Source organism: Fonsecaea pedrosoi (assembly GCF_000835455.1).
Source record: "Fonsecaea pedrosoi CBS 271.37 unplaced genomic scaffold supercont1.1, whole genome shotgun sequence".
Classification (NCBI taxonomy): Eukaryota; Fungi; Ascomycota; class Eurotiomycetes; order Chaetothyriales; family Herpotrichiellaceae; genus Fonsecaea; species Fonsecaea pedrosoi.
This window is the reverse complement of record NW_013550615.1, coordinates 1,242,124-1,254,950: the sequence shown is the minus strand read 5'-3', so window position 1 is coordinate 1,254,950 and position 12,827 is coordinate 1,242,124. Positions and strand designations below refer to the sequence as shown.

At 52.6% G+C, this 12,827-nt stretch overlaps 5 protein-coding genes across 5 annotated transcripts; 2 read left to right on the top strand and 3 right to left on the bottom strand.

Annotated features, from left to right (window-relative positions):
* Nucleotides 1-3,597: 3,597 nt before the first annotated feature.
* Z517_00440 (uncharacterized protein) lies at nt 3,598-4,465 on the bottom strand (the record flags this gene model as incomplete). Its single annotated transcript, XM_013433406.1, has 2 exons — nt 3,598-4,026; nt 4,082-4,465. 2 exons carry the CDS (start codon nt 4,463-4,465, stop codon nt 3,598-3,600), a joined length of 813 nt encoding a protein of 270 aa, XP_013288860.1.
* Nucleotides 4,466-6,009: 1,544 nt separating this feature from the next.
* Z517_00439 (uncharacterized protein) lies at nt 6,010-7,041 on the bottom strand (the record flags this gene model as incomplete). Its single annotated transcript, XM_013433405.1, has 3 exons — nt 6,010-6,549; nt 6,610-6,924; nt 6,979-7,041. 3 exons carry the CDS (start codon nt 7,039-7,041, stop codon nt 6,010-6,012), a joined length of 918 nt encoding a protein of 305 aa, XP_013288859.1.
* A 370-nt stretch (nt 7,042-7,411) lies between these two features.
* On the top strand, nt 7,412-8,261 carry Z517_00438 (uncharacterized protein; the record flags this gene model as incomplete). Its single annotated transcript, XM_013433404.1, has 3 exons — nt 7,412-7,426; nt 7,484-7,567; nt 7,638-8,261. The coding sequence occupies 3 exons, from the start codon at nt 7,412-7,414 to the stop codon at nt 8,259-8,261; spliced, it is 723 nt and encodes a 240-aa protein (XP_013288858.1).
* A 1,523-nt stretch (nt 8,262-9,784) lies between these two features.
* Nucleotides 9,785-10,765, top strand: Z517_00437 (uncharacterized protein; the record flags this gene model as incomplete). Its single annotated transcript, XM_013433403.1, has 2 exons — nt 9,785-10,144; nt 10,196-10,765. 2 exons carry the CDS (start codon nt 9,785-9,787, stop codon nt 10,763-10,765), a joined length of 930 nt encoding a protein of 309 aa, XP_013288857.1.
* Nucleotides 10,766-11,692: 927 nt separating this feature from the next.
* On the bottom strand, nt 11,693-12,529 carry Z517_00436 (uncharacterized protein; the record flags this gene model as incomplete). Its single annotated transcript, XM_013433402.1, has 1 exon — nt 11,693-12,529. The coding sequence occupies one exon, from the start codon at nt 12,527-12,529 to the stop codon at nt 11,693-11,695; it is 837 nt and encodes a 278-aa protein (XP_013288856.1).
* Nucleotides 12,530-12,827: the final 298 nt, after the last annotated feature.

Below are 12,827 nucleotides of genomic sequence, written 5' to 3'. Positions count from 1 at the left end.
CTTTTCTCCTTTTCCGTGCGTTATCAGGGTAGAAGGTCGTCCAAGTAAACGTCCAACCAAGCCTTTCTGCTGTGTGCCCTCCTGTTGATCCCTGGATCCTGGTTCCTGGCTCCTGGTGCATTACACAACATGACCAGGTGACAAGGTTGATCGTGGATAGTGGATAGTGGAATTGGGAGGTACAGGTCGAGATCGAAATTGCTTTCTCCCTGCTCCCTGTCCTGTACTACTTTCCTCTTGTGTCGCACCGTGAGCCTTGACCCCTGTGTGCGGCAGCAGCGGCAGCGGCAGCGGCAGCGTTGGTGGCCTGGGTTAAGAACGGACCAGAACCAGGGGCCCTCCTGTCGTTGTTGTTCCTGTTCTTGTTGCACGACCGGGCCGCCAGGCCGCCAGTCAGTCAGCTATCCTCCAGCAGACAAGGGGCCAGAATGAATCTTGTGTAACTTACTCGATCGACTGAACCCCTTTGCCTGTTCGCGCCAGGGAAGGGGGATGATTGGGGTTGTGGTTGTTGCTTGAGTTGTTTGTGCGACACTACTCCGCTCCGTCCATATACCCTGCACGCCCTGCAAACCATGGATTCATGGCTTCGTATTTTCACGAATATGGACATCGACATAGCTGCTGCCTCAGTCAGTGAGTCGATCAGCCAGTCAGTCCATCAGTCAGTCAACCCTCTGGTCAATCGATTTTTGTGTACCACGGCCCCTTGAACCCCTTATTCTTTGTGCAACGGGGACATTCCTCCCAGGGAAATTTGACGTCTTCCCCTTTCCGTACCTGAGAATACAATCGCAAAGGACCAGAGTAAGAGTCCGAGGAACACAGGCACTTGTACACTGTACACTGTGCCTTGGACCGCATACGATGGGGGTCATATGTTTTCAGTAAACCCCGGATTGGTTGGGACGTTAGTTGGTCAATCAGCTCCGATCACCGGTTGCCAGCATGCATCGCGAGTCTACACCACAAGAGGGAGGAGAGCATTCTCATATGGGACCCCTTGTCGTGTGGGTGCGTATATGTATGCAGCCGGCGGCGGCGCATGATAGACCTAGGTGCAGAGGGGAGCTCTCGTCGGAGCAGTATAGACGGATTCCCGGACCATGGGGTTGCTCTCCCCCAGTCACTTCTTCTGGCGTGATGAGCAGCTGGAGAAGGATGCGGCTCGAGAGATCCATCCAGGGCCGCATGCCTGCCACTGACCGCATCCGATTCGCAGTCGTGGCCATTACCATTGTCCGTCCATCAAACAATTGGTGATATCCTCTCCCTCGCGATGGACCTTGTCAAGACAATGCCTTGTCCTAGGATCAATGCACAGTATAGTGGCCATAGCTCAGTCAATGCGATCCCCACAAAATGTGCCGCGACATTCGTGAATCGACGCCTGTGTTCGGCAGAGAGGTCACAGTCCGGTGTTGGTGGCCTCCCGAATGGAGCATCGCAACCATTACAAACCCCTCTTGGCCAACTCAGATGGTTCTTCAGTTGTCCGCAAAGACGCAAATAGTGGTGGTGGTGGTGGTCAGACCTGAACCTGAAAATCTGCGGTAAGGGAAGGATGGTAGTCCGGCAGTCTTCGACGCGCGCCAGGGACTTCGCAGCATGCAATGGATGTAAATATATATCGGTATTTTCAAGGTCGCAACCTTGCTTTGCTCATTTGCATTGTCGTCTTCCTGCTGCACGTTGGATGACCTGGCCAGTATGGTCGCTTGGTCAGGACGATTTAACGAGTGGACAACTAGTCCTGACGGGGACAGTCCTTGTGCCGATAATACGGGGAAGAGTCGGGGATGCTACATAGTCTCATGTTAGAAGCTGCAACCGGAAGGTAGAACGTAACAAAGGTAGGAGGTAAAGCGTACAACTGATCCGTAGTGCGCGTAATGAGTTTGGCGACGCATCAAGATGACAAGGACGCCATTACGCACTCGAGCAGGTGCATTAATAAGTTGATCATGGTGGTATTGGGAGATTCTGGCTATGATTGACGTCGCTCCAGCTTCAGACATTCACTCGCTGAGAAGGTCGATATGAAGTCTCTTCCACATAGTTCCTGATCTGTGCATCGCCTTTGCTTCGGAGATGGGTGGCTCCCAGGGCCAACGGGGCCTCAGACGATCGAAAGCCAAAGGCCGCCTCTGAGTTTCAAGGGCAGACTTGGATCAGATAGTGAATCTCTCGTGTTGGACTCTGCATCGCTGCGTGGACATTGTCTTGTCAACCACTCCATCCTCCTTGGCCAGGGGTTTAGTGCTCCCTCTGTCGTATGACAGTGCCGCCAACGAGCGTGAGTCGATCGAGTGTGGTTGTCTGTCGAGCTTAGCATCCACGTTCCACAAGAGTCAAGACCCAGCTCACGAAGCAAGCAGGACGACAGCGCCAAAGATGTACCTCGTTTCGATAAGACCCGTCAAGCGAATCCCGACCAAACACGCTCCAGATCATCCATTATCGTCGCAGCTACCCGCAACAATATCTGTCGGAAGCAAGCCTGAGGTGAGAACCGTGCCGTGGGTAGACAACATCACGGCCCAGGGCACATACAGGCCAGTCAAGGAGCGGGCAATAGTTTCTTGATTAACAAGTTCTTAGCCATGATTGCTGCAGGGATTCAGGTAAAACGCCTCCTCTGAGCCGACGAAGCCCTAAGCGAGAGTCTGGCACATCAACCAAAAGCAGAGCAGGACAACTGGACAACTTGCATGGAAAAAGGACCAAGGAAACCCAAGCTCGGGCTACCTCATCAACATCCAATCCGCGGATGCTGCCAAAGACGGTGGCGTTGGTGTCGGCACCAGCCAGCACATTGCAGATCTGCCATGCAAATATCACATATGGTATTGGTCGAGGGATGATGTACTCGGTGCTCACAGGTCCTGTAGCTACTTCGCAGTACTAATAGTACTAGGACTAGTCCTGGCAGAACAGTCTCGCCTGCACAACAATCAATGCACAACGACAGGATAGGACGCAGTGAAACCTTGTCAGTCAATCAAGGAGGCAGGAGGGGATGTGCAGCTCGGTGCAGGGATCTCGGAACAGGAATGCATGTGTTCGTACGAGTACAATGTGCAATGTAAAAACAAATAAATGATATGCGGGCTGATCCCTCGTCTAGCATTAAATTGAAGAAGCAAGGACACCTTTACGGGTGGAGTTTGTAGGAAGAGAAAGACATTGAAGCTCCTCTAAAAAAAAAAGGGCCGAGGTATACTTCGTACAAGTATATGTGTCACAGTCGACGTCAAATCAGTACCTCTTATCTGGGTGTCTGTCTACATGGACCACAGAATAGGGTGGCTGGAGGGTCATTGATAATCATCGCTGTCTTGATTATATGCCTCGAACATGGCTAAGAACAGAAACCTCTCGTTTACATTGTAGTTCCAACCCTAGAAAATTCCACACGGTAACACATTTGATAGAGTCACTCCAAAGCATCCTTTCAATCCAGTGGCCGTGGTCCGCAACGTGCTGTTCAACAGACACTGCCACTCCCAAATCTATTTTACCATAAGTCCCCAGCGCCCGCCACACAAATCCCGGACTCGGGATATTCGCTTCGGTGAAGGTCTGAGATGACTCACTCTATTTCTTATCAAAATACACCGTCTGCTTCTCCCCTTTCTCAGCGTACCTCTGCATCCGCTTCTTCGCCATGCTTCTTTCCAACAACACGCCCACAACCGCCACGCCCACACTCGCCGCCTCTAGCACCAGCAGCCCCGCGATCAGGCCCTGACTCACCTCACTTTCCATGCACAACCTCTTGAAGCCCGCAGGTATCGGGATCCCGTGGGATACGTACACTGGAATTTGTAGGGAGTGGGCATCGGCCATGAATTGCGAGGCACCGTGGGAGAATTTGCATGTCCATGATTGGATCGAGTCACGTTGATGATGAGATGCGAAGTTGGTGAGAATACTGTTGAAAGGGATGGCGAAGAGGGCGAGGACAATGCCTGCTAGAGAAGACGCAAGGAAGAGAAAATTGTACATGAGCGTACGGGAGTAAGGCTGTTCCCCGGATTAGAATAAAGTCATCGAGAAGCGTCTAGAGGGAAATATTTACCGTTGGAACGAGCGATACAACCACATAACTGAGACTGAGGATGATGATGAGGGTGGCTGCAATCAAAACGGCCAAAGTTGGCCTCACATCCACATTCGTCGGCCAAAGCGGTGGTAGATGCCACTTGGAACCCATGTGTGTTTGGTTATAGCTGTGCAAAACATGTCCCTCACAGCCCACAGCAGCTGTGGCAGTGGCAATGGTCAAGATTGCCAGCGTACATCGAATCCACTGGAGCCATTTTGCCTGGCGTAGATAAGCAGATTCCTGGGCCGAAGATGCCGAGTGACGAGAATGTAAGGACGATGTAAGGAGTGGCGATGGTTGGATCAAGAGAGCGGATGCGTCGTACGCTGGAGTAGGTGGTGGTTCTAGTTTGTTCATGCTGGAATGGGGCCTCGGTGGGCTGTTGAAGCGAGTCCCGGTTTCTGAAGACCAAGTAGGTTGGGAGGTGGTAGAGTGATTCTCCATGATATACAGAATCAAAAGAAAAAGCAAGTCAATCAACAACAGAAGACAGAACCTTTGGAAGATGGTGGAATGCGAAACCAGCGCCAAACAGACCAGAACTTGAACACAAGTGCCAGACAAGAGAGCACCGAGAAATAGACGAGGCTCTGTACTATTATATCCCAGCCGTATGATTCCTTCTTGCACACTCACCTGGCCAAATACATTTCACCTACAGTAGTGCCTGATCTATTCAAAGATCGTGCTTGTTTCTGACCGACCTCGCCGGCCAGCTCCAGACGAATCATCTTTCGAGTATCACCACCAGCAATACATGTTCGGCGGTTAGAAGGCTTGATCGATGAATGAAACAAACAATGCGCTGAGATGTGGGAATAGGAAGGATGACAGCCAGCCGCTGTCCAAGCAAAGATGCAGGGGGGGATGGAGAGCATCTGGGAGAATGAAATGACGAAGAGAGATTGAACGACCAGTGGGTCTCCAGCGCTTAGCTAATGGCTTGGCTCCTTTAAGAGCATCCATTGGTCAGTAAGCAGGCGCATGTAGGGCGCTAATCATATTTATAGTATGGCCCGAACGAGTAAGACCCACATTGTGTAGTTCAGTGGCTTCTGACTGGCCAGTCGGGCTTCATCTGCCGATCTTCTGCTTGGATCAACTCGCCAGCACACAACTCACCATCCTGATAATCATCAGCCACTCTGGCAAAAAGCCCAGCATCATTTGTTGCCGGCTCTTCTGCTCCAGCTGCCGGTGTACGAGGAGAGAAACCGGCTTCCACGCACATTGGCTCGCATCTGGGACTGTATCCCTGTGCAAATCCCGTCCCATCATTGGCCCATCTCCTTCCACCATCATCCCAGGCAAAGGCAGTTCTAGCCTGCGATCCGCGACTTCATGGCATGCTGAAAAGCAGATAGATGAGGAAACTAATTCCTCTATCTTCTGCTCGCTTCCGCATCAATGCCACTCTGCCATGACCCAGACCCTTCTCTTCCACCAGGTAAAACTTCGTCTTCCGCATCTCTCCCCACCGGCCATGCTTGAAACGGTTACACCATGGGCCACCAAATGGGTCTTCGTACCTCCTGGCCCGCCAAAATCTTAAACTCATTCCATCTCTCAACCAGTTTCGGCGTTGCTCTGTGCCATGACAAGTCGAGTGCCGACGCACCTCTCCCCACATGACTTGCACTTCATGCATAACATACTGAGATGCTGGTGAATGAACTTGAGTCTTCCTTCCGAAACCAGTATCTTCTTCGCCGGATTCGGGACATCGGAGAATTTCTCAACTTTGACCAGCGCAACCTTATGCACGCTCGGACCTCTTGGTCTTTTAGGTCAATATGACCTGTCACATTCTGCTTCCGCGGGAGCTGATGTTCTCAATACTCTCGTATCGAGGCTGCTGCTCGTGTAGGGGCGAGTTCACGAGTAATTCAAGTGCCAGGTCTTCACACCGCGTCGAATATGGAAGCGACCTTTTCCAGGGCTTGCACTTCCTCCGGGTCCACCCGCTTGCCAGACAATACTGTCGAATCTTCTCCCGAGGCTTCGCCATGGCGCTCAAGATGTGATCGCGTTCGCTGCTCGATATAACCTCTGCGCTCCTCTTTGAGTTCATCCTTGGCACTCGAGATGTTTTTGTCTGTATCTTTCAGCGAGGCCAGCTTGGGTCGCAATTCGGCGAGCAACGACTTGAGGGCGAGGAGCTGTGAAACGGCGAATTTCGTGTTGGTGGTTAAACGGCGATTGTCAGGGTGCTGGGTTACATTGAGAGTCTGACCAGATGCGCCGTTTATGAGGAACGACAGGCTGTTTGCGGAGTCCGGGGAATCGCCGATCAAACTTCTCAGTTGTTGCAGGATTGCCTCATTGCGCCTATACTCTCCTTTGAGGGCATGTGAGACAGTCCTCGAGGCGGCCAGCTTGCGCCGCAGTAGCTGCACATCATCAACCGTGGGCGCGTTCGCCGGAGGTGGGAATGATATGTTCTGCGCACCGTTAGCTGGAATTCCCGAGTCGCTCGCTCTTCTGCACGGTTACTCGCCCACCTCGTAATGACTCAACTGGACCCAGTTGACCAGTTCTGTAGGCACAGACAGGATATTCCTCAGCACATATATCTCAAACTTGTCAAAATTCTTATCGACTGTCGAGTTGAGCAGTGTCTCAAGTTTGTGGAGGCCTTCTTCGATCTCTTTCTTTGCCTCGGGGAACTCCAAGTCTTCCACGCCATCATCGCTGACAGTCTTGACGGCCTTGAAGCCCAACTTCTCGGGATGCGTCGACAGGAGTCCGGTTTCCAGGCTGCCGACTCCTTGGTAAACGAAGTTGTTGACCGAGTTGATTATGTCGTCAATCAGTGACTGCGGCTGGTTAGCATTCGAAAATGGCTATTATGTTATCGCAAGTGACTTTACCAAAGGCGTATACTGTAGATGCTCAGTCAAGAGCGACGTCGCCCCTTGCGAAGAATCGGCCATGACGCTGCCTTCAAAGGAGGGGAAGGGAAAAATGTATTAACTGTGGTAGAGGGTGATGATGTCGTGTTTACTGTATGACACGCGCCACGCCCAATGTTTTGGGTCTTGGGGCTCACGGGCTGCAACTCCGGGCACCCACGGCACCCCGGGGCCAGTCGGCGAGTCGGGAAACTACGGCCATCAAATGACAACTGAAATGACATTTCTCTTCGCGCTCACTTGACAACCACTTTCGCACCCACCCACCTCATCTCCCGCACATCAGCCCCGTCCATCTCTTTATCACCAGTCAGACCTCCAAAATTACGCAGCTGAGACGATCACGCCCAGTGTCATTCTCGAACCTCGACACTTCTGGCCCAAGTTCACCATGGGTGGTCCAGGCGTAAGTTGCTGCTTGACTTTCACCTTTCATCGACGCATGCTAATCAGCTCCCTTTAGTCAGGAGGGTACAAAAACAAACCAGGTGATACCGAAACTCATTCAGCATGGGATATTATTCCTCAAGATCCAGAGGGCACTCAGGTATGGCCTGGCGGCGCATCATCATCATAATCATGTTCTGCCCTAACACCTCTCACTAATGTCCACCCAGAAGCTGGCGCAGGTGCGATGCAAATACTGCAGCAGAGAAATGGCCCAGCATACCTCCCGACAGCGCGTCCACCTTCTCAGCTGCCGAAACTACCTTGACGCGATGAAAGAACAAGGCATCGAGAACAGTATTACTCGTCAAGCCGCCGATCCTCAAGCATTTTTTAGAAGCTCTGACTGGGCGCAAAGAACCACCGAGGCAAAGGCTCCAAAGGTCCTCAAAATGGGCGATCACACTACCGCTGTGCGCATTCAGGCATTGGCGCTGGCGGAAGCGAGCATTGCATACGATCGCATCCAGGAAATCACTGGAATGGACCCGAAAGTGATGGCTGGCCTGCGACGACTTGCGCGTGAACGTGGATACGACCCAAGTGTCTCGATGCAGCTGAAAGAAGAATACGTCCTTGATCCCCCAAACACCCCTCGCCCTCGGGGCCGACCACCTAAGAAGAGGAAAACTGAGGAAGAGGTCGATCCCGCCTTGACCAACATGCAGCAAGAAGGCTCGCGACCCCAGAGTCCCAGTTACAGTGGCACACCCACCAACCGCAGCAATCTGCCTCCCGGACAGTGGGATTTCATCGCCCCTACACCACCACCTAGTGGGTACACCATGACCTGAATGCTCAGTGGAAGGCCTTCGCTCGTTGGACGACTATGATAGTTCAGAGTGAGGCCATCCAAATTCAAGGCGCAAGGGCCGGAGGGCAAGGTACGGTTGTTGTTATTATTCGAGTTCAGATTCCCAACCCAGGCGCTCAAAATCAATGGTACCGAGGCACGGAGTTATCGTGGGAGTACTTCTATCGATAATGCTGGAAGATTAATGTATGATTATGAAGGGGGAAAAGTACTTGTGGGAAGTCTGGGTTTGCGACACTTGACGGACTGAATTCATTGTACGCTTCAACCAGGGAGGCGATCCAGAAAGGACTGCTGAGAAGACAAGGTAGCAGAGTGTAACGGACTAGCGAACAGCTAATCAAACCGAAGTTCAAGACTTCGTGTAGCGGAGCACCAAGTTATCGCCCATGCCTAGGACGAGCTCGTCTGTCCGCATTGAGTAAGAGACTCGCCCAGTTAAGCGTCTTCATCACACGGAGCATCAAGGTCACTCTCGGTAAGGGACATGCCGACTTATAGCAAGGTCCTAGCAATGACTCTGAAAGTGGCTGAGCGGTGCAGGATCTGATTATTTGTCTCTGTGAAACTCGGAAGGCTGGATCCCGAGGCTGCAACCCCGGAGAATAGAACAAGGGTAGAGCCGGAGACAAGCTTTTTGGGAGTCGAATTCAGGTCCAGATCGAGGTCCTAGGGCTGCAAGATCCACGTGAAGCGAGTAGGATGGCCGGTAAACGAGATAGAAGGGAGATGAATGGCGATGGAAAGGGGAGACGCTGAGTCCTCCAGGTGCCAAGAAGAGATATCACGCTATTCTACAAATAGAAAGGCCCGCTCCGCCAGTCAGAAACGTCTTGTGCCTCAGAATCGCACTCCTTCTCCTGCCCCAAACACGATTCAAAACCACCCAGCGCTTCGGATGGCCCTCTCTCCTCCTACTCTGCGACACTCGACTCCTCCTGTCGCGCGCCTCCGCTGTGACTCTATTCCTAGCTATCGACATTTTGGCGCCCACCCTCCTTACTTCTTTGCGCTCTCTCCGCAAGGATTTTTCTCGCCTGTCCCGTCTCAGATATCCTCCGTCCACCTGAGACGGATATGTGACGACTCGTCCACAATGCCTTGGAACCTCCTCCAGGGGCAAAAACGACCAGGTGACGAGACTCTGGGAGTCCCATAACCCTGGCCTATCGAGATCCATAATCTCAATTCCAAGATCCGGACTCTCTCCTGTTCCGTGCTTTGCACAGCCTCCTCGTTTTGTCGCTGGCCTACATATGTCTCCTGTGTTGCTGTTTCGAAATGTGTTTGTTTCCTCTCTCCATTCCATCTTTATTTCATACCAAAAGTGGTCTTTGTGTACTTCCACAGTACCGGTCCTGTTCATTCCTTTCTGCTGCTTGACGCACTGCAGTTTTCTGTTCTTGCGCCGGTCGCTCGTTGTCTCGCACCTATCTCAACTGTCCATCTCCAGTCTCAAGTATTATTCCAAAGTCACTTTCCCCTTGCAAGATCCCAGCAGACATGTCTCTCAAGACTCTCATCTCGACATTTTTCGCGGCATCTGCCCTCGCGCAGAGCTATGGCGGCGGTAGTTACGGTGGCGGCAGCTACGGTGGTGGCGGTGATTCAGGCAGCGGCGGCGGTTGGAGCAGCTGGGGCAGTGGCGGCGACAAGCAAGGACCTCCAGCATTCGCCGCAGCATCCTGCCCATCGGGTTGTCAGCCCATTCAGACCGGCGCTGCACCACCAATGGCGACTCAACCAGGCCAATTGATCGTCCAGGTTGTCTCTGTCTCAGACGCAAACGGATCTTTGAAATATTTCCCCGACAAGGTCACGGCACCAGTCGGGTCTGTGGTCCAGTTCCAGTTCCACCCAAAGGTTTGTCTTCTGCACCAACTTGGCCTGTCTCGAGTCTAATTGTTTGCGCAGAATCACACAGTGACAGAGTCATCGTTTGCTGAACCTTGCAAACCGATCGCCTCCAATCTCACCTCCGCTACTCGTCCTGGGCTGAAATCTGGATTTGTCCCCGTCACCGGTTCGGAGCCATTCACTCCAGTCTACAATGTCCTGGTCAACGACACCAAGCCCATCTGGATCTACTGCGGCCAGACCAACCACTGCGCGAAGGGTATGGCCATGGTCATCAACCAGAACGACTCCTCGCCCAATACTATTGACGCCTACATTGCCAACGCGGCCAAGCTACCACTCGTTAACGTTACTGCGCCTCCCGCGCCTCCAGCTGGCTCCCCACCACCACCCCCGGCTGCTCCCCCTGCTTCTCCCCCTCCGGCTGAATCGTCGTTTGCTTTTGGTGCGCCACCTCCGGAAAGCTCGCCTGTCGCACCACCAGCGCAGACCATTGCGCCGCCACCTTCATCGAGCGCAGTCGTGGCTCCCGCTGTATTCACCGGTGCCGCTGTTCCAGGTTTCGTGCCTCAGTCATCGACAGGTGTGGTCGGTATCGCTCTCGGCGCCCTGTTGGCGTTGTGGTAATTTACCTTTTCTTTCTTGGATTGACACGGGGCCCAATATCCCCGCTCATCCACACGAGCAAAACAAAAGCTCTCAAGAGTACGGCGCAAAAAAAAATATGAAAGAAGGGAGAGAGAATCGACTTTCAGAAGCCCGCCGCACATCCCGGCGTTGTTTGTGAGAGGAGGTTCCGACGAAGCCATTATTGTCCTCAGAATTCCCCCGGCAAGGTCCCGAGGTCGAGTCGAGTTCAATTATATAGAAACTGGCAGCCACAAATTTTTAGGAAAGGAAGGGGAGAGGGGAGGTTATTATTTTTTCAAGAGACTCAGCAAGGAGGACGGACGAACTTGGAAAGTTGGGAGGCCCCAGTTGCCCCAGCACCTAAAGGACGACTTTTTTTGTGCAAAGACTTTTTTTCATTATTGATCCGGATTTTTACCACCATTTGATACCAAAGCTAGCCTCTGCATATAGATGTACAATATGTAAGCTGCATGCGACGTGTGTAACAACTATTTACCTATTTGCCTATTTACCTATTTACCTTGGACACCTTAGAGATCCCTGGACATTTTCTGTGCCTCCGAGGTACAGACCGGAAGATAAAAGGAATATACTCCCTGCTTGGGGGAAAGATCTCAACAACACGTTTGACAAACACTCAGACAGCAGACAAAGACAATGTCGCCGACAGGCCTCGTCAAGTAAGGGTGTCCTCTACGGTGGTAAGAGTTGGAGGGTATTTACATACGAGGCACTACATGTATGTATGCCTTTGCTGTTCTTTTTTCAGAACCAACACCAGAAAAGACAGAGTGCTCCGTTCCGTTTCAATTTCCTCTCGTTGTCGTTATATAGGTGTCGTCATTAGGCTTTTATTTGATTCCCATTCCCCTGCCATAGAGGAAGGTATGTATGAACTCGGTACGATGTATGTGTTAGCGTTCAGAAATCCAAACACAGCTGCACCCCGATCCTCTCGAGGTCCTCGACTTCCAGCCAGCCCGTGTCTCCCACCAAGCCGTTGTCGCCACTCCCCCGGGCGGCGGCACGCTCCCGCTTGTCGTCCACGCACCGCCTGATGGCCTCCTTGACGAAGATGTCGGCGTACTTCCCAATGAGATGCCTCGCGTCTGCGGACAGGGAGGTGCGATCGGGCTTTAGGAAGTGGGCGTGCATGATCCGGTGGATGAGCGGGAGGGGTATTGACGGACTCGTCGAGGATGTTGGGTTTCCACCTGTCCCTCCTGTGGTGACCTCGGCGAGGATGAAGTCGGGTTCTGGGGATGATAGGTTGAGATCGCGGTCGTGGGACAGGGAGGCTTCTTCCTCCTCCTCCTCCTCTTCTTCTTCCCCGTCCTCTTCGCCTTGTACGTTGGTGTCGTCGTCATTGTCATCATCATCTTCATGGCCAAGGCTCTCATCCTCCTCGACCCCAGTGTCCACATTCTCGTCCGACCCAGCACCATCTCCGTCGTTGTCTTCTTCTTCCGGACTAGAATCCGAGTCTGCGTCCGACTCTCCCAGTATTGCTCTCATCGTCCCCGCCGCACCTCTCCGTTTCGTTTTCTGCGGTTTCGCCTTCTGTCCGGCTCTCTGGTTCCGTTGTTGGTGCTGTCTACGTACTTTCGAGTTCCCCGTTGCCCCCAGACTGCGTCTGGCTGCTGCGCTCTTTGTGGTCGCCGCACCCTTCTCTTTCGTCGATTTTGTAACCTTTGACTTCCCCGGCCGGGGCGGGGAGAATGCATTCTTCGGTTTTCTGATCGTTGTCGAGGGCGCCATTTTAGCCCGGTCCCTGCGGCTTCAGAGGGTGGAAAGAGGAGTATTGTGGATTTTCAAAGGGCAAGTGACTTGTAATCGTTTGGTGTGGGAACTGGGTGCAAGTTTGTTCTCTCTCTGTTTCTCTGTGCGTATGCGTTGGCCGAATGTGAGAGTCTGAAAGGGTCGTTTCTGTCTGTTGCGTGAGCGTGGCTGTCCGTGGACAACGTGATGCCTGTTACAAATATTCGACGCGCTCAGAAAATGACATCATAGGCTAGCGCGTCTTGCACGCGTCAAGGCACTTCCACCAACAGTGCAC